The 19,620-nt window shown below is 35.7% G+C and overlaps 1 protein-coding gene across 2 annotated transcripts in view; it reads right to left on the reverse strand.

Moving 5' to 3' along the window:
- The window catches only part of LOC150087021 (lamin-like), a 328,582-nt gene that overhangs the window by 25,210 nt on the left and 283,752 nt on the right, over window positions 1-19,620 (reverse strand). For both annotated transcript variants that reach the window (XM_090372908.1, XM_090372909.1), the window contains exon 10: window positions 16,131-16,195. In XM_090372908.1, the coding sequence (XP_090229034.1) occupies window positions 16,131-16,195 (65 nt within the window). The remainder of the gene's footprint in view (window positions 1-16,130; window positions 16,196-19,620) is intronic.

Below are 19,620 nucleotides of genomic sequence, written 5' to 3' on the forward strand. Positions count from 1 at the left end.
TTGAAGATAACACAAAGAGACACTTTGAAATTGCTCTGATCACTCACTTGGCACTCATAGAGCTGGAGAATCAGGAAATGCAGCTACAAAGCTTATTATTAGCTAATGATAACTGTAAGTATAGAAACAAGAACCTGAAGAAACAGATACTGATATTGCTTTAGTATCACTAACACTGTCCTTAGGGGAGGTGGAGAGAGAGAGAGATTGTATAGAATAATAAAAGTGAATGGTGAAAAAATTACTGTAAACATGACAGAAATTAACAAATAATAGAGAAAGTTTCTATAAATAAAAAAAATTAACCCACTTTCAGCCATCAGGTAAAACTCTTCATAATCTTTTTAAATGCATTCTTACAACTGCATAAGGAGCCAGACTACAAGAAAGGAGATAATGTAATCTTTTTTAAAGAGATAAAAATCATTTGAGATTTTTTCCTTACATAACTGTTATTCTTGTTCACAGATACATACAAGAAAGTAAGATTTCCAGGAATAGTACTCTGAGATCTATGAGAAAAGATAAAATGCACCTAATATAAATAAAAATATTGGCATAGATGACAGCAGGCTGTGTTACCAAGTTGCATCAATAATTGCATTAGCTGAATCCATATTAGTCAGATATACATTAGATGATGGATGGATTAAATTTCTATTTTTTTATCTATTTTTATTTATACCTTTTATGTTTAGAAGTTTGTATTTACATTGTTTTAAATTCTTGTAAAATTTAAGCCCTACAAATATACACTCATACTGTGCACCATGTTTTTCCAAGTAATTACTTCTCATCAAAAGAGGATTTTCAATTTTATTGAGATATGAGGATACATGTCGAACAAGAATTTTAGAAAGCAAAGTTTCTCTAATGTAGTAAAAAATTAACAAGAGATTCATATAACTACAGAAGTCTTTGTATTAGAGCATCATGCAGAATTTCATTGCCACATTATGCTGTTAGGATTTGAGAGTTGTTGTTTGTGTGAGTTTATCAGCACAACAGCTACTGTGGCCATATTGCACCTAATGTATGATTTTTCAAGCTGAAAATGTTCAGTTTTGGATTTATTATATGTGATTATAGAGACCAGCAAATTTGAATAAAGCACTTTTCTATATTTGAATTTTCTCCTATCGGCATTAACACACAATAGAAGTTCCTGTAACTATGCCAGGAGATAGAAACCTGGTTGTTGTGCCATTAGATTTATGTCTTCAAACAGGCCTATGGGGCTGGGAAATTCCATACTGCAATAATTAAAAACACCAGCCAAGGAATAAAAAATTTTTACTATAAAAATAATGTGGTACACTATCGGAAATATTACAATAAATTACGATAAAATAAATTACAATAAAACGTTAAAAATATAGTTAAAAATATACTGAAGCAATAAAATTATATAAAATAAACTGGATTAAAAGCGATAAAACCTGAAGCTTTCGGAGACTGCTGTCTCCTTCTTCAACAGTATCAAGAAGGAGACAGCAGTCTCCGAAAGCTTCAGGTTTTATCGCTTTTAATCCAGTTTATTTTAGATAATTTTATTGCTTCGGTCTATTTTTAACTATATTTTTAACGTTTTATCGTAATTTATTGTAATATTTCTGATAGTGTATCACATTATTTTTATAGTAAAATTTTTTATTCCTTGGCTGGTGTTTGTCTTTAATTATTGCAGTATTAGATATATGGAACAGTTCAAAGGAAGTACAGCTGTTCCCTGACTTACATAAGGGTTGCATTCAACAGAACTCTAAGTAAGTTGGAATTTTCCTAAATACTTATGCAGCACTCGCAAATTTGATTGAAGCAAAAAAGAAATGTTCAACGAACATGTAAATAGAATTATTTGTTCAATTTTTTTATCTCATGTGCATGAAAAATTACAAAATTTTCAAAATTATAAAAGAGAGGGGAGACAAGCATACCGTTAGCAAGTTTTACTTTTCGAGCATCATTGCCAGAATTAACTCTCCAGCTGATCAGCATGCTGCTGCGGAAGTTGAGGGCTATGGAGATTTAGAAGGGGTTTTATCCAACACATTGCAAAATTTCTCTGCAGCTGCAGAATCGGCACTGGCGACTTCACTGCATACTTTAATGTTTTGGAAACCGGCACAATGCTTGAACCTATTAAACCACCTGTTGCTTGCCACGAACTTGGCTTGGGGTTCGCAATACTTATCCTTAATATATGGTGTGAGATAGTTGGAAACAAAGGTATAATGCCAGTAGGAGTAATCTACAGACCAGGTGATTGTGAAGATTATGACAAAAGCCTCTACATGCAAATGGAATGGGCAAGTAAGCGTCAATGCCTTATTATGGGTGATTTCAATTTGCCTCTAATTGATTGGAGTAAATGGGAAGGAAACTCGACATGGGGAACAAAATTTTTAAATCAACTAGATGACTGTTATTTGTATCAACATGTCAGGGAAAGTACTAGAGAAAAGAATATCCTAGACCTCATCATCACACATGAATCAGATGACATAACAGGGCTGACAGTAGAGGAACCAGTAGCAGGAAGTGATCACGGAGTTCTACGGTGGATGATGACGAGAGAGGTAGCAGAAGTAAAAGGCAAAGGAATGGGTTTTAATTTCAGAAAAGGAAATTACGATGCCTTCAGGTACTACATGGCCTCTATTAACTGGGTAGATATCGCGCAGAGAATGAATACAATTGAACTGTGGTACGCTTTTAAAACATTAATCACAGATGCCTTGAATGCGTATATACCATTAAAAAAATACTCCACGAGGAGGGTTCCAAGTTGGATGAATAGTGAAGTTGCCGCATTACTTGAGCAGAAAAAGGTGGCATGGAAAGGTTACAGAGCAATAAAAAGTACTGAAGCCTATAACAGCTACAAGGTGATGTGTAATAGAGCCACAGAAAAGGTTCGACAGGCAAAGGCAGTTTATGAGAAATCACTAGCAAACAGAGCAAAGAGGGGGATAAAGAATTCTTCACATATATAAATGCCAAGAAGAGCAGGACAAACCAGATCGGACCTTTACGTAAGGGAAAGGGGATAGTAATAAATACACCAGCTGCCGTTGCAGATGAACTCAAGAGTTATTTTGCATCGATATTTACAAATGAAAAGCCTTTTGTGGCAAAGGGAAATTGTGGGAGCGAAGTTAAAAAATATGTAATTAATGATATTGAAATTTCGCAAGATTATTTAATGAAAAAACTTTCGAGCCTACAGACCAGTAAAGCTCCTGGAGTTGATGGAATATACCCTATAATCTTAAGAGAGGCGGCAAGCGAGTGCATTGAACCATTGAGGCTAATTATGCGAGCATCATTAGACTCTGGGGAGATTCCCTTGGATTGGAAAAGTGCAAATGTATCTCCCATACATAAGGGTGGCTCTAAAAGTGAAGTTGGAAATTATCGACCTGTCAGTCTGACTTCAGTAGTAGGGAAAATCATGGAGGCAATGATCAAGGGTGGAATTCAGGATCATTTGGATCGAATTGAAATTCTCAAGGATACTCAGCATGGTTTCGTAAAGGGAAAATCATGTTTAACAAATCTGGTTCGCTATTTCGAAAGGGTCACTCACGAGCTGGATTTAGGGAATAATTTCGACATTGTTTATTTAGATTTCAGCAAAGCTTTTGACTCAGTCCCACATGAGCGGTTGCTTTATAAGCTGGAACAGGTTGGAATCACTGGGAAAATCCTTAGATGGATAGAAGGATGGCTTCAGGGCAGGAGGCAGAGGGTTGTGATAAATGGCTATTCCTCAGATTGGGTTGAGGTAAGAAGTGGGGTTCCCCAAGGATCAGTATTAGGACCACTGTTGTTTTTAATTTTCATAAACGACATTGATGAAGGGATAGAGGGCGTGATGTCTAAATTTGCAGATGATGTTAAAATTGGAAGAGTAGTTAATGATCACTGTCAAGCTGAGCTTCTTCAGAGAGACCTAGATAGACTTCAGGAATGGTCAGAAAAATGGCAGCTGTGCTTTAATCCAACAAAGTGTAAGGTATTACACCTGGGAAACAGTAATCCCAAAAAAACTTATTCACTTGGTGGAGTTCAAGTAAACCCAGTACTGGAGGAAAGGGACTTGGGTGTTACGATACGGTCAGACATGAAATTCTCTGAGCATTGCAAACAGGTTGCAAGGAAGGCCCATGGTGTCCTATCGATGATCTATCGAACTTTTGCAAGTAGAGATAGGGACGTGATAATCCCATTATATAAGGCTTATGTTAGACCACACTTGGAATACTGTGTTCAAGTATGGAGACCGCACCTGAAGAAAGACATCGAGCTTCTTGAAAGGGTGCAAAGAAGGGTAACTCGCCTGGTGAGATCGGCAAAAGGGCGTCCTTATGAAGAAAGACTTCGAATATGTGGGTTGCAGAGTTTGGAAACTAGACACCTTAGAGGAGATTTGATTGAGGTGTTTAAGGCTCTGAGAGGCATCAGTAAAATGAATGAGGACGAAATTTTCAAGATTATAAATGATGCTAGAACTAGGGGACATAAATTCAAGTTACGGGGGGAAATGTTTAGATTGGACTGCAGGAAGTTCTATTTTAGCCAGCGAGTTATAAATTACTGGAATAAGTTGCCTTCATGGGTGGTAGAGGCCGACAGTTTGGGGAAATTCAAAGGTCATCTGGATAGTACTTTCGGGTAAGGGAAGCGCATAGGATGATAGGTTTAATTTCCTTTTTATTTATTTTTTATTTTATTATTATTTTTTTTATTTATTAATTATTATTATTTAGTTATTTATTTATTTTTTTTTTTTTTGTTTTTATCATTGTTTTGTTCGGATTTTTTTTTTTTTTTTGGCTGGTGCAGCATAAGCCATAGGCTTTCTTGCACCATGCGGCCGTTACTAATACTAATACTAATTCATAAATATGTCTTGCTTTTGCTTGAATGGCCATTGGATTCAGGGGCACTCGCTTCTGAATCTGATTTTCCATCCATATTATGAGCATTGGCATTAGTAAAGGCATATGATGCAAGAAAGCAAGCTTATATAGCATCAGCCAAAAAAAAAAAAAAAACCTTCTCATTTCACCCATCCACTCACTCCAAATGTTTGTCTAGTTATGTCTTGAATCTATTTAAACTATCAACTTCTACAACAACAGATGGAAGTTCGTTCCAGCAATATTAGCAAAATTAACTTTTCCATCTTAGATATAGCACCCAAACACTGTTTTGTGATCACTGTTGATGTTTGTTTGTTATTTAGTTTTTAGGAGCATTAGCAACTAAGGTCATATTGCTCCGGGATATGCGGTGGTCATTCCCTGACCTTTCCGCATCCTCCGTATTTGGTGGTGATGGGCTCGAACCCCTGTTTAATCAAGAAGCGTGTGCTACGCACTGCTGCTCCTTCCCACCTGGCTACGGAGGCGCCTGATCACTGTTGATCTTAAATGCGTTGAGCCTTTAACATGTTATTTTATACACACACCATCCCTTAAAATAGTGTTGAAGAAGCAAGACCTAATTCTGTGTAATAGATGACAAACTTTTTCCTGCTTTGTACTTCTTAATTAATCATCTTCATTTCTAAATCAATTTTGTTTCATTTCCTAGCAAGGCCAGCACTTACACTTTCCTTTGGTCTCTTTCCCTTCACCATTGTAATAAGTAAATAGGAATGAAGAGAAGATTCTGAAAATTTATTTATGTTTTTTATATGATTGAAGAATTCAGTGAAGGGGAACTCATTTCACCACAAAATTCCAGTTATCGGTATTATCGCGTATGAAATAAGATTCAGTTTACTACCCATTTACAATAGATTGCACTAACAGAAAAAAGCCCAATAAACCAGAAAGTGCAAATAGTTTTTATTGTTTTATGGTAGTGACCTCCAGAAATGTGTTTTATAAAAATATCACAAAGGCATTCAAAATTGATTCTTATATAACAGAACATATGATAACGATGAAAGTGTAGTGCAATTTCCATTATAAAAATGACCTTTTAGAGAGATAAATAGCTTAGTTATATAGCGAAAATTTCAACTCTCAAGGTCTTGGAACGAATTACCAAAAAAAAATGTGTTATTGGGTTCACATTACGATATTTTCACGATACCTCCATTTATTCCTATGGGATGCAAAATATGTTTCCATGGTTTTTTAAGTTTGCACCAGCTGGCAAAAACTTACGTAAAGTCAAATTTCTGCTAAGTAGAGTATTACGTAAGCCGGGGAGTGGCTGTATTTGACTGTAATTTGACAGTTGCAGTTATGACAAGCCAGAGGGACCATGTTTTGTGAGGAGCAGATATAAATGTGTTAAGTGGGCAAATCCAATAGGTATTCTTATAGGAATAACTTCTTCATGTCTATTAGCTCAAAACTTGACTCATGGCTCTAAGTTCATGTTTTATGTGGAAAAATTTGTTATCGGGTTGATTCTGCTATATTTTTGTGTAAAAACCACTGATTTTTACACACTATCACAGTTTTAAAATCAATATATGGAACCTGATATGATAAATAAATTGCATTTGTTGAGTTTTCTGTCAGTGCACTCAATACTTTGGGATGCCTATATGCCCTGTATATTCAGTAATCCAGTAAAAATTAACTTTGTTTTCTTCCTGTAAGCCATATCAGCTATGTTTGAATTTATACACTATTGGATAAAGTAACCGAAAATTTACATTGAAGAGCATTTATTTCACTTAGTGAGTCAATGTACAAAATATAGTTTGGAAGAAGTAGCTTCTCAGTGTGATTCAGTGCAATAAGTATAGCCGTTAACTCAGTGGTGCAACAACTGCATTCAACTGGGGGCACTTTGGAGATTGTGATATTAGGAAAGATTATTGCAGCACCTACTTAAATATCTGTTTTTGAGCTATCTATGTAAGTAATGGAAGTACTGTGCTGAATAGGCTGCTTACATCTGTTAAATGTTTAGGTTAGCAAGATTGTTTTTTCCCTTTTGCTGGAAGTAGTTATCAGAGTACAGTGAATATATTTGGCATGATGGCCTTATCATAGTGCCTCCATTCCGATATAACATTTCGTAATCTTAATTCCAGCAGTTTATTCATCCTAGTTTATTTCTATATAGATTATCTCATTGTGGATTCAAAAGATATTATCAGGTTGGATGTTTAGTAAGACTTAATTTTTGCATCATGGGTTAGTAAGAGCATTTGTCTCCAGAGGTGAAGGGGAAGTTCACAGGCTTCTGCATATAAGCTCTGCAGGGCTGATATTTGGCTCTCAAGGCAAGGCATAAAGTGCCATTATGTATGAATTTAGCCACTGCAAAACACTAGATCTGATTAGTGCACGTATAGGTATAATAGTGATGGTCATCTCAACGTCATTTTCGGGCAGAATGTAACAGAGATCTTTGACATACTCCAGAAAGTTAAGCTTACTGTCAAGAGTTAAGCTGAGGAAGTGAACTCAATTTGTAAGAGAGATCAACTGGTTTTCTAATCTGATCTCAGGTTCAGGGTGGATTTTGCATTTTCTGCAGAAGTATTGCAGTTGTTTTCCTTTAAATATCCTGTAACTATTGTTCTTGATCCACATTTCTGTACTGTTTATTGCTCCTTGCAGCTGCTGTTTATTCATATGCATATTCAGCAAGTGGCATGATATGGCAGGGTCATCTGCATACAGATACGTTTCAACTGTGTCTGGTATACTTTTAGTTATAGAATCAATCCTGATAGCAAACAAAGTTGTACTAAGGACTGACCCCTGAGGAACTCCCTCTTGCACATATATTTTGGATAAAGTGTTTTGATATCTGACCTGTAAGGTTCTGTGGCTTAGAAAGTTTTGAATTAATTTCAGAAGATAACCTTTCAGACCATAGCCATAAAGCCATAAAGTAGTATAACATAATGCCACATTGTATTGAAGGCCATTTCAATGTTGAGGCAGATCAGAAATAGGTGTTCATTTTGAAGGAAGGCATTATGGATGTTTGCCTCTACTTAACATAAGATCCAAGGATGATCTGTCTTTACAAATGCCATATTAATGTACACGTAACAATTGATGTGTGTTCAAGAACCATGATAGTCTGTTTTTAGCAATTTCCCTTATCAGTTGTATGGGCAAAATTACCCATTCAAAAAGTGAATACAGGCTTGGTGAATGGTAAGCTGTGTCAATGGCTGAACTTCTGCCAGGGAGAAAATGAAAGTGCAACTGCCATTAATTAGGAGTGTGAGATTTTGCCTATCCAGCAGTTTTTCAAAATATCATAACACATCTTCTATCTATATGATGGGATCCACATATGGAACAGTAGGCATTTATATCCCCCAAAATGCAGAAAGTATGCAATAGTTGTAGTACTAGATATTCAAGGTTGTTATATGCATAGCCATGATTCAGAGAAAGGTATAGTGATATTAACGTTAGTTCTAAATGAATCACAATGAAAACTACTTCCAAATGCATCTGTAGAGGAATGTTTCAAGAGAACCTGGAATCACCCAAAATGGTCACTCCTCCATGAGCACCATTAGATGGTGCTCATGGAGGAGTAATCATTTTGGGTGATTTGATCTTGCTTATCTACATTGTAGCCCTTCACTATGATATTTATTTCTGAAGTTAAATTCATTTCTTGAAGACAGATAGTGACAGGAGTATACACTTGGCAATAAGATCGTGAATATCATCTATGTTACTTCAGAAATCTCTAATGTCATTGAATAAGTGTACATATTGAATTTAGTTTTTTTGCTTCTGAAGCAGTCTGTTTCTGTCAATCAACCTTTGCCTTCTCTTTTTTTTTTTTTTTGGGAAATGCAAGATGACCTAAGTCCAGAATGTCTTCAGCAAGTAATTGCAGGACTGGATCATCCTGCCTGACACTCACTGACATTCATATGGTCAATTTGAGAAGGCTTTTTACCTTTCAGAGTCTTTGAATTTTGTGCTCAGAGGATGTGTTGGAACTTATTTAGTGTAACAGTAATTGGAGTATTGTTAGCATTACAGGAGTTTATGTTAAAGATAAGACTGAATAAGCCCAATCAGCTATTGAAGTTCACGGGAACTGAAACTTCAATTTGAATTGCAACTGTTTTTTGTTTTGGTTGTTGAAATGCTGCTGCATATGAGTGTGCGATAGTATTTAATGGGAACTGTTTTTTCCAAATACATGACTTTATATTCATGTTTTATATTTCTGGAATTTTTCTCTCTTTGCCATGTTTCACAATGTTTTGAATAAGCAGTGTGATTACTTTTATAATTTGAACAATTGTTTGTACAACAATTTGTACAGGACAAGCGGTATGGGCACGCTCTAGTAATCCACAGTTGGTACATATTGACAACCTTCTGCATGCTGTGTGTGAATGCCCAAACTTTTGGCATTTAAAAAAATCTTATAAGGCTTAGGATATAAAGCCAACTTGACAATTTAGATAATTTGCCTTTACACCAGTCGGAAGATTTGTATGACATTTTGAGTTGGTACATGGGTGTGTTCCCTTTCAGTCAGAATTCTCTTGGCTTCTATGACATTTTGATATTTAAGTTCATAGACAATTTCCTCATCTGTGATATGTTTGAGATTCCATTCTGCTATGATACCCTTTGAAGTATTTAAGGTGGCACGAGGGAAGACTTTTTACAGAAACACTTCCAAAGGTTGTTTTTTATGATTAGATATTTAATTAAGGTTTCCTGTTTTTAATCATTGTACCATTTTTGGTGCGCCTGCAGCATTCTCTTGGTACTTTTGAATTAAAAATGATGAGCTTACTAACTGGCTGCTCTGCTAAAAAATGTATGATAAGAAATTTTTGGAAAGTTGTTTAAACAAATAGTGTATTTTTTTCCTGTCATTTGGCATCAGAAGTATTCAAATCAATTTGCTGTCTGGTAGCTGTATAAGTGGATGCATACACTGAGTCTGCAAATTCCACTGTAGTTCCTTTTAGCCTCAGTAACAATGCTGCCTAGTGACCAAGCAGCTAAGAGGTATTGTATTAGTGGAAAAAACAAAAATAAGTTGGTTTTCTTTCTAAGTTTTTGTTGACTTTTTTTTTAGAAGTGTGTGCGCACATGCGTGCGTGTGTGCGAAGAGAGGAAGCATTTTGTCTTTAAAGTCTCTTTGCTCAGATGAAAGTTATTCTATAGAGCAAGATTGTTATATAACGTAGATGAAAATCACTTGGTCGCTAGAATGCATGGCACTTGGGGCTAGGACTTGAGAGAAGCAAGGAAGAGATAGTTAGCTACTGATTCACTGAGATACTATAAACATGCCTGTCAGCTTTTTGCTTTTTCATATTATTACATATGCTTACACTTATAGTAGTATCACACATTCGAGGCATGCCAATAAAGTTCTGGTAGGTAAATGAACAGCGTGAGATTATTAATAATCAAAAACTTCAGCATCTCCAGCAGCTGGGTCCATGTATCTAAAAGACTGAAACCAGCTGAAGTTGTAAAACATAATAAAATTGCTTTTACATAATCATTGTAATAGTACAACACTTTTCAGCAACTGAAATTGATTAATTTCTGTATTTTGGTACTGTTGCTATAATCTTTCAATGGTGTCTTTACTTTCATCTTATTTGTAAAGCATACATATTATATATATTATGTAGAAAGTGTGAAGAAAGATTTTTCTTTAATCCTATTGAATCTACTGTATACGTCAGAAGAGAACTCGACTAAATGGATAAGGAATGTAGTGATATATGGTAGGATGAGGTGACCAAGTAAGATATGAAAAAGAGAGAGACAGATAGTTGGCAAGAAATTAAAATAAGAAATGAAAAGGCGACCAAAATAAGATTACATTGCAGTGTTTTTCACAATTTCAGTGTCTTCATCAGAGGCCATCCACCAAAATTATGAGAGAGACGACAATGTTCTTGCTTCTGTTTCTGATGTTATGTATGCTATGGTGTACGTGTGCTGTAGACACGTGTTAAGAATGAAATTTGAAATTTTCAAACCCGAACTACCAGAGCCCAACTACTTACCTCTACTTCATTCATCTTTCTGCTTTACTTGCCCCTACTTCTTATGTCCTGTGAGCCATTAGTTTATCGAACGCAATATGTGGGATACTACCTTCTTACTTTACCCAATCTATTTTTCGCCTTAACAAAGTTTAGCTGCTTTTCACTGCTACTTTGTAAGCTATTATATCTCTCAACTATCCTGGGCAGTTTGGGCACCATGTATTTAACAGCGTTCATCATCACATATTGCATTTCAATTAATACATCCAACTAGCCATACAGCCACCATACCATGCAATTTTTTTTTTTTTTTTTTTTTTTCACACCATTTTCTAACGCTAGGAACCACTAGCATACCTATACATAAATATACTGGCATGCCACCATCTTGGTCATTTTCAGTCTTACAAGGTAACGGTAAGTTCCTTCTTGCCTATTCCTACATTCCAATATTTTTTTCAATTCTTTTTACTTGCTTGTGTAAGGTCATCCATGATCTGTATGCCCTACGTAATATAATTACATTTATTGGCACAATTTATTAGACCTTATTCTTGCTGCAAAATTTCAAATTTTCAACTTTCGTTCTTAACACATATCTACAGCAGACGTGCACCATAGTATACATAACATGTTGGAAACAAAAGCAAGAACATTGCTGTCTTTCTCATTATTTCGGTGGATGGCCTCTGATGAAGACACTGAAATTGTGAAAAACACTGTAATCTTATTTTGGTCGCCTTTTCATTTCTTATTTTCATTTCTTGCCAACTATCTGTCTCTCTTTTTCATATCTTACCTACCTCATCCTACCATATATCACTACATTCCTTGTCGAGTTCACTTCTGGTGTAGGCGCCTCCGTAGACAGGTGGGAAGGAGCAGCAGTGCGTAGCACACGCTTCTTGATTAGACCGGGGTTCGAGCCAGTCACCATCAAATACGGAAGATGCGGAAAGGTCAGCGAATGACCGCCGCATGATTCCCGGAGCAATATGGCCTTAGTTGCTAATTCTCCTAAAAAAATCAAATAACAACAACAACTTCTGGTTTATACTGTAGATTCAATAGGATTAAACAAAAATCTTCTTCACACTTTCTACATACTATATATATATATTATGGCTGTAGGGTACATTTTGCTAATGCAGTATCCCTGATCCATAATCAACATTATCTTTCTTTTTGTACTGTTACTCTCCACCCTCCATGATTACTTAATAATCTTCTTAATACTATTATTCTTTTATTATATATATATATATATATATATATATATATATATGAGGTGTGGCAATCAAGTACCCAGACTGGTGCTGTTGCAGTCATGTTCAATGAGGTTTTAAAATAAGTGAAAGAGTATATTGTAGTTCAAACTTCCTTCAAATAGTGGTACAGAGGCTGTCTAGTAGGCTGACAGGCTGTAAGTAACAACCAATTTCATTAGTTGTGTTAATGTTCTGTGTCACGATTTTGCAATGGAAAATGATTTTACTTTAATTTTACTTTAAACTTAAAATCTGCAACAGAAACATATGAAATGTTAAAAACTGTTTATGGGGATGAAACATTAAGTCATTCCAGTATGTTTGAATGGTATAAGTCAAGGGTTGGCAACCTTTTTTGAGTGAAGAAACATTTTTGATCTAGTTTAAAAAAAAAAAAAAAAAAAGAAAAAAAAAAGGAGAATCCGAAGAGCCGCATCTCAGCTCAAGCTGGGAGGGGGGAGGAGTTTTTTAAAAAATGGAATAAAGTGGGGAGGTGTTTTATTAAAAAAATATATTTTGAAATATTTATTAATACTGAAAAAATTTAACATCCAATTAGGTATGAATTAATGTGACTTTTGCTGCTGAACTTCTTGAGCGAGTCTCTCAACATCAGGTGAGTATACAGTAATTTTCATCTTTAAACATTCTGAGAGACTTGCATTATTCAGATGGTGTCTTGATTTATTTTTAATATAGTTCATGTTCGAAAATATTTGCCCGCAGAAATACGTCAAACCAAAAACAGAAAGAAATCCAAATGCAAATATTTTCAAATTTATATACTTATCCGGTAAGCTATTTTTGATCTAGTGTTTGATGCACTACTCCACGCATCGAACACAATTTGGTCTTGCTTTTCCCATTTGTGTAGAATTGCAAGAACAGCCTTTTGCCTTTCCAAATCCTCAATTTCAGTTTAAGGCATTTTAATATTGCACTCCACATGTCCTTGATTTTTAAGTCCTCTAACTCCATTTCAAATTGTGCTTCACGTGGGCTAAAAGTTAAAGAGCTGCAGTTACATGCTCAAAGAGCCGCATGTGGTTCGCAAGCCGCAGGTTGCCGATCCTGGTATAAGTGGTTCAAAGATGGATGCGAGGATGGTCACAAGGACCCAAGAAGTGGGCGTACATAGCCCTTTCAAAATGAGGAAAGAGTTGAGTTGCAGATGGGAAATTGTAGGAAGGGATCATCATTTTACCCTCAGAATGTTGGCTAATGAGTTGGACATGAATTCTGCATGATGATTTAGGGAAAAGGAAGATCTGTGCAAAATTTTTGCCGCACAGCCTCACAGATGAGCAGAAGCAATGTGTCATCATGCAAAGACTTCATCCAGACTTGTCAAGGCAATCCAATACATTATACTCTCACTGGAGATGACTGTTAGGTGTTTAATATGACACAGAGATGAAGTGTCAGAGCATGCAGTGGACTTAAAAATCATCACCAAGGCCCAAAATGTTTTGTTTACAGAAGTCCAAGATCAAGGCTATGCTGATCATGTTTTTAAACACCAGGCTCAAAGAAATTTGTACCTGATGGGGAGAGGGTCACTCCTTCAAATACTGAGTGGTTATAAAATAAGTTTCCCTATTCAGGAGACCCTAGTGTCAAAATGGTTAGAGTTAGCTCTGTGAAAATTGGTGGGTATGTCATTTAGGATATGGGGAAGCGATTTGTAGAAGAAAAATAAATTAGTTCAAATTTCCACCACCAGGGGAAAGACGCTGCACATATGTCAAAGTTGTTATTTACTTCAAGCTGCTTACGCAAATGACATCCTGTTAGATAAAAGCAGAAAAACCAATGCCACCATCACAATTCATTTTTCATTAACCATTATGGCTTTTACAAAAAAGGAACATGCTCTTTTGGTAAAACTGTTCTACCAGAATAATAGTAATGCTAATGCAGCACTACATAAATATCGGAAACTTAAAGGTTTGCATAAAGGACCTTTGACATCAGTGGGGCTTTGAAAACTAATAAACAAAATTGAAGCGACTGGGGAGTTAGGTGTAATTCCAGACAGGGGATGACCATGTATCGGAACGGAGTTAGTGGCGGTTGCAATGGTTAGAATGCGAAACACTACTAGTCAGTAGTGCCAGAGGTGTGTCAAGAGAGACTTTAACCTTTCTTGGTCTACTGTATGTAAAGTGCTTCGAATAATTTTACGCTCATTCTCGTACAAGATTCACATAGTGCAAGAACTAAAGTCTTGTGATCAGCAACAACGAATAGACTTTGCTCTATGATTTCTGGCTTGTATGGAACTTGATGATACATGGGCTCAAATGATCTTGTGGTCTGATGAGGCACATTTCACTCTTCATGGGGCTGTAAATGCACAAAACTGCCAAATATGTGGAAATTCTCGTCCATCTTCTGTGCATGAAAGGCCACTACAAAGTCCATATGTTACAGCATGGTGTGGATTCACAGCAGAGTTTATAATTGGACCATTTTTCTTTGAAAAGTCTACACCTCATCTCCCCCCCCCCCGTAAGGTGTACAGTAACTAGCGCACAGTACTGCGTTCTTCTAAGAGATCCCATTATTCCTGCTCTGCAAGAAAGACAATGCTTGGAGACTGTAGTGTTCATGAAAGGTGGTGCCCCTCCTGACGTTGGTTGACAAGTGAAGGAAATCCTCCATTCAACTTTCAGAAATGATTGCATCATTTCTAGAGACTTCCCACAGTTCTGGCCGGCTGGCCAGCCTGATCCACAGATCTCAATCCCTGTGGTTTCTGACTATGGGGATACCTGAAAGACAGAGTTTACCGTGGCAGCATACAGACGATTGCTGATTTGAAAGCAAGCATTAAACAGCATGTAGCCAACATCCCCAATGAGATGTTACGTGAAACTGTCATATGCAGTCTTCCGTTCTCAGAATGTCATCTCAAGTGAAGGAAAGCACAGAACAATATCTGTAGATTTCTAAGTTGTGATATTAAAATCTAATCCTAAGTTAAGTATTCCATCTTATGTTTACAGTGCCAATTTTTCCCTGGTGGCAGAAATTTGAACTAATTTTTTGTTCTTCTACAGATCCCTTCCCCATACCCAAAATGACATATCCACCAATTTTCACAGTGCTAACTCTAACCGTTTTGACACTAGGGTCTCCTGAATAGGGAAACTTATTTTATAATCACCCTGTACTACTGAAGCACATTTCCCGGGTTAGGCCATAATTCTGAGAAAAAGGCAGCTAATTGGTTCTTGTTGCACAACAGTACCCCATCCATTCCACACTTGTGGAGACATTCCTGACAAAACATGGCATTGTACAGATCAACCATCATCCACCCTACTCTCCCACGCTTCTTGATTAGACCGGGGTTCGAGCCCGTCACCACCAAATACGGAGGATGCGGAAAGGTCAGGGAAGGACCACCGCATATCCCGGAGCAATATGGCCTCAGTTGCTAATGCTCCTAAAAAACAACAACAACAACCCTACTCTCCTGATCTAGCACCAGTGAACTTCTGTTTCTCAAGGTGAAAACTACCCTCAAAGGAAAGATATTTCAGAATGTTGAAGATGTAATGAAAAATGTTACCGCCAAACTCTTTGGATGCCTTCACTGATTCTTTTCAGAGACTTTTAGAATGGTGTAATAACTTCATTCATTCGGGTCATGATTACTATGAATAAAAATTATACCATTTTTGAGCTTCTTCACTCTGTGTTCTGTTTATTGCACCAGTCCAAGAACTTTAATTCCACACCTCGTATTTTAAAAGTGCTTCAAAAAAAAATTATGAGCGATTTTATTTGTTCAATTTGCTCATTAAATAATATGAGTAATTTAAATTTACTGGTAATTTAAGAAATGAAATAACTTATGAACTCACTGCTGAGTTATAGTCTGCACTTCTGAACTATGAAGAATTTTACATGTTTCGCGTGTTGCAACTTCCTAAAATAATAATAAAAAAAAATTTAAAAAAACAAAGAAAAAAGTTAACAGATATTTATATTTTTATTTAATTTGGTTGCATTATATGTTTCAACAAAATTAACAACAATAAATTTCATATATTAAATAGTTATTGTATTTTATTCAACTGCTCCAGGTAGTCAAAATTTCACAATTCTATAAACTTACCTAATATTTGAATTTCTTTAAATGAAGTACTGATTATTTTTGAGCAATTTGATATTAAGCTCACAGAATTATGAAATTTTGAAAGGACATATATATATATATAGGTAACGAGAGAATTAACACTGGAAATGCGGTGTTAATTTCCATTAACCATACGCGACGTTGCATTGTGGTAATTATTACGGGTAATTTATTACTATTATTACTTGTATTACTATTCTTTATTAATACCAATAAACCAAAAATTATTATTAAAAAACTTACTTGTATCTCTGATTAAATGCAAAATTAAACTTTATGAAATATTACAAAAAGAAGTAAAATTAATTTAGTCAGCAATTTAATACAAATAACAGTATGAACTCCGGTAAATGTGCCACATATATAGGCCTTTGATATTCGTTTCAAATATCGCTGGTTCTGTTTTTGTATTTGACACTCTCCTCATTCCCTAGTGGTTGCTGTCTGTGATGTTGATGAAGCATCTCTTTGTTTAGCTCTATGAATGTTTTTCTGTAAACTTGTCAACAATTTCAAAACAAATTTTCTGCAAGCAATGTTTGGGTTGTAATCTTGCGATACAGAATACAGCAGACTCTCAATTTACCGGGATCTGATTTACCAGGAAGTGGATTAACCGGAACACTTAAAGACTCCAAATTTAAAAAAAAAATAAAAAAAAATCAAAAAAAAAAATCAACCAGAAATCATAAAATTCCAGTAATAACTAGAATAGGTATAAACAGATGTTTTGCAAGTCATAAATAAGCAACAAGAAGTTGCTTATTTACAACAACAAGAGGTGTTATAAGTCGTCATTGGGAAATTAGTGTGCCTATTATCTTGCAACCCCCGCTGTCTCACACCTGTCGCTCAAAAAAAAAAACGAGACCAAATGTTTAGTTTTGTTTTAGTGCATCATGTCTATTGCTGTGTTCCGTTGCACTGCAAAAGGACAAATTTTGTTTCGTTATTTATGTCAGGGATATTGGAATTTTTATTATTATTTATTTTTTTTGTTTAGAAATCACAAAAATGATGGGCAAATGCAAGAGTTGTGCTTTCAATTAAACAAAACCTTGAAATTATTAAAAAGTTTGAAAACGGTGCATCTGTTAAATCTCTAATGAATCATTATAATGTTGGTGACCAACCCATATGCGACATTGTAAAAAATAAAGGGAAGCATCGTATTGGACACACCGGTAGTGCATGGCAAGTTTTTTTGTTTTTTATCTATCGCCATACTTTTTATGTAGGTTGCTGAACATTTTTCGATCAGTAAGTCCCCGACTTATGTTACATTATTTATATATATTTTTTTATATGACTGAAGATTTCAGTGAAGGGGGACACACATTTCACCATAATAACGTAAAAAACCACACAATTCCAGCTATCGGTATTATCGCAAATGCAACAGGATTGAGTTTACTACCTGTTTATAATAGATTGTGCTAACAGAAAAGCCCAGTGACCCGGAAAGTGCAAATTGTTTTTATTATTTTTATTGTTTTATAGTAGTGACCTCCAGAAATAAGCTTTAGTAAAATGTGAGCTCGTGTGGGGTGATAATAGTGAGTTTTCGCCTTAATCCTGTGAAACTTGGGTGCAAGAGTACACACGAGCAGGCGAAGTTTTTACAGCTCCAGCTAATACAGATGTTTTTGCCTTTTTATTGACTTAAATTGACATATTAATTTATTTTCTAGAGTTGCTTTATATTCCTAGTAACAATACTTTAGTTTAATTTGAACTTGGATAGAGATTTTTTAGGTTATTACTTAGTATTGGTAAGGGTATCAAATCCATGTGTTGGACAAGTTTTGCAGCTCCTGCGAATGCTAAGTTTTTAATATATTTAGTCACTTTATTGACTTAATTGTTAGATTAAATTATTTTCTATAAGAAGCTTATAGACTTAGTCAAGTTCCGTGGTATATTTTGAATTTAAATAGATAATTTCAAAAGTAAATAATAACAAATTTACTTGGTATTATTTACTTTCCAAAGTGTCCGTAGATTTACCGTTTGTAACTTGCCACCATTGTTATATGATACAACGTGTGTACCGAACTTGATGCATAAGGCTTAACAGAAAACCAGATAACAAGTATAGTAGTATCAATTAATCAGTAAAATTTATTAATCTCATTAAATTTCATTGTCAGTTGAATTGCACATTTTTAACTAAATAAATATAGCGACCTAGTTTTTACAAATGTAACATCATAAATTAATACATATAAGTTGACAGGGGATAAGAAAGTCATATAACGTAACTCGGAGAATAATATTCCATACCGAAATACCAAGATAATATTCCATACATATGGAATATGTATGGAATATTATCTTCATGGGGCTGAAGTATTATATAGTATTATATAGTTATATATAGTATTATAACTGCATTGGGATATAAGTTTAGGGTTATAATTTGTATTGGAATTTTACTGAACTTAAATAGAAATCATGACTCAGACCAGAGCAGCAAAGCAAAAGGCTCAAACTAAAAGAAGTGCTGTGGCTAAGGGGAGAACTGAGGGGGGGGGCGATTGTCCTCTGAATCACAGTCTATTGAAATGCACTGCTTGTTTGATGTTTGTAGAGCAATCAGGAAAGGGACATGATATGGCCCTGGAGAGATTGTGCAAGACTCAAGAGGTTGTTAACAGGAGAGACTGCTTCTACAGGGATGGGATGCACTTAAATAGAAAGGGTGCAAGGGGAATATCTTTGTGTGTGCATGATGTACTGAGTGTGAGGAAATCAGGCACCAACTCAGCATTGTTATGGGCTTATATGAGAGCTTGAAGGACAGGGTGGATGCCCACGAAGGATTTAAATTGAGGGGCCTATCAAGCTCTCAGCTGCCCACATTAATGCCAGAGCTTGCACTTGAACAACACGCAACACAGCAGCAACCCCCAAGGCAGAATGCGCTGGTCCAAAGGAACTAGTTGTTGTAGGTGACTCTATTGTCAGGGAAACGGGGAACATATTATGCAAAAAGGAGAGATGGAACAGGAACAGGGTGGGTACGTCTGCGAGGGGCAAAGGTTGATGACGTAGAGCAGATATCATCTTTTAAGGGCACAAAGGGTAATATTGTTGTACACATTGGTACTAATGATATTAAGAGTAGTAGACCGGTGGAATTACTTAACAAGTACAAGTCAATGCTGAAAAAAAGCTGAGTTAGGGTGGAATTTGAAAGTGTCTGCAATTCTGCC

Source organism: Mastigoproctus giganteus, chromosome 4 (assembly GCF_048544385.1).
Source record: "Mastigoproctus giganteus isolate SK-2022 chromosome 4, ASM4854438v1, whole genome shotgun sequence".
NCBI lineage: Eukaryota > Metazoa > Arthropoda > Arachnida > Uropygi > Thelyphonidae > Mastigoproctus > Mastigoproctus giganteus.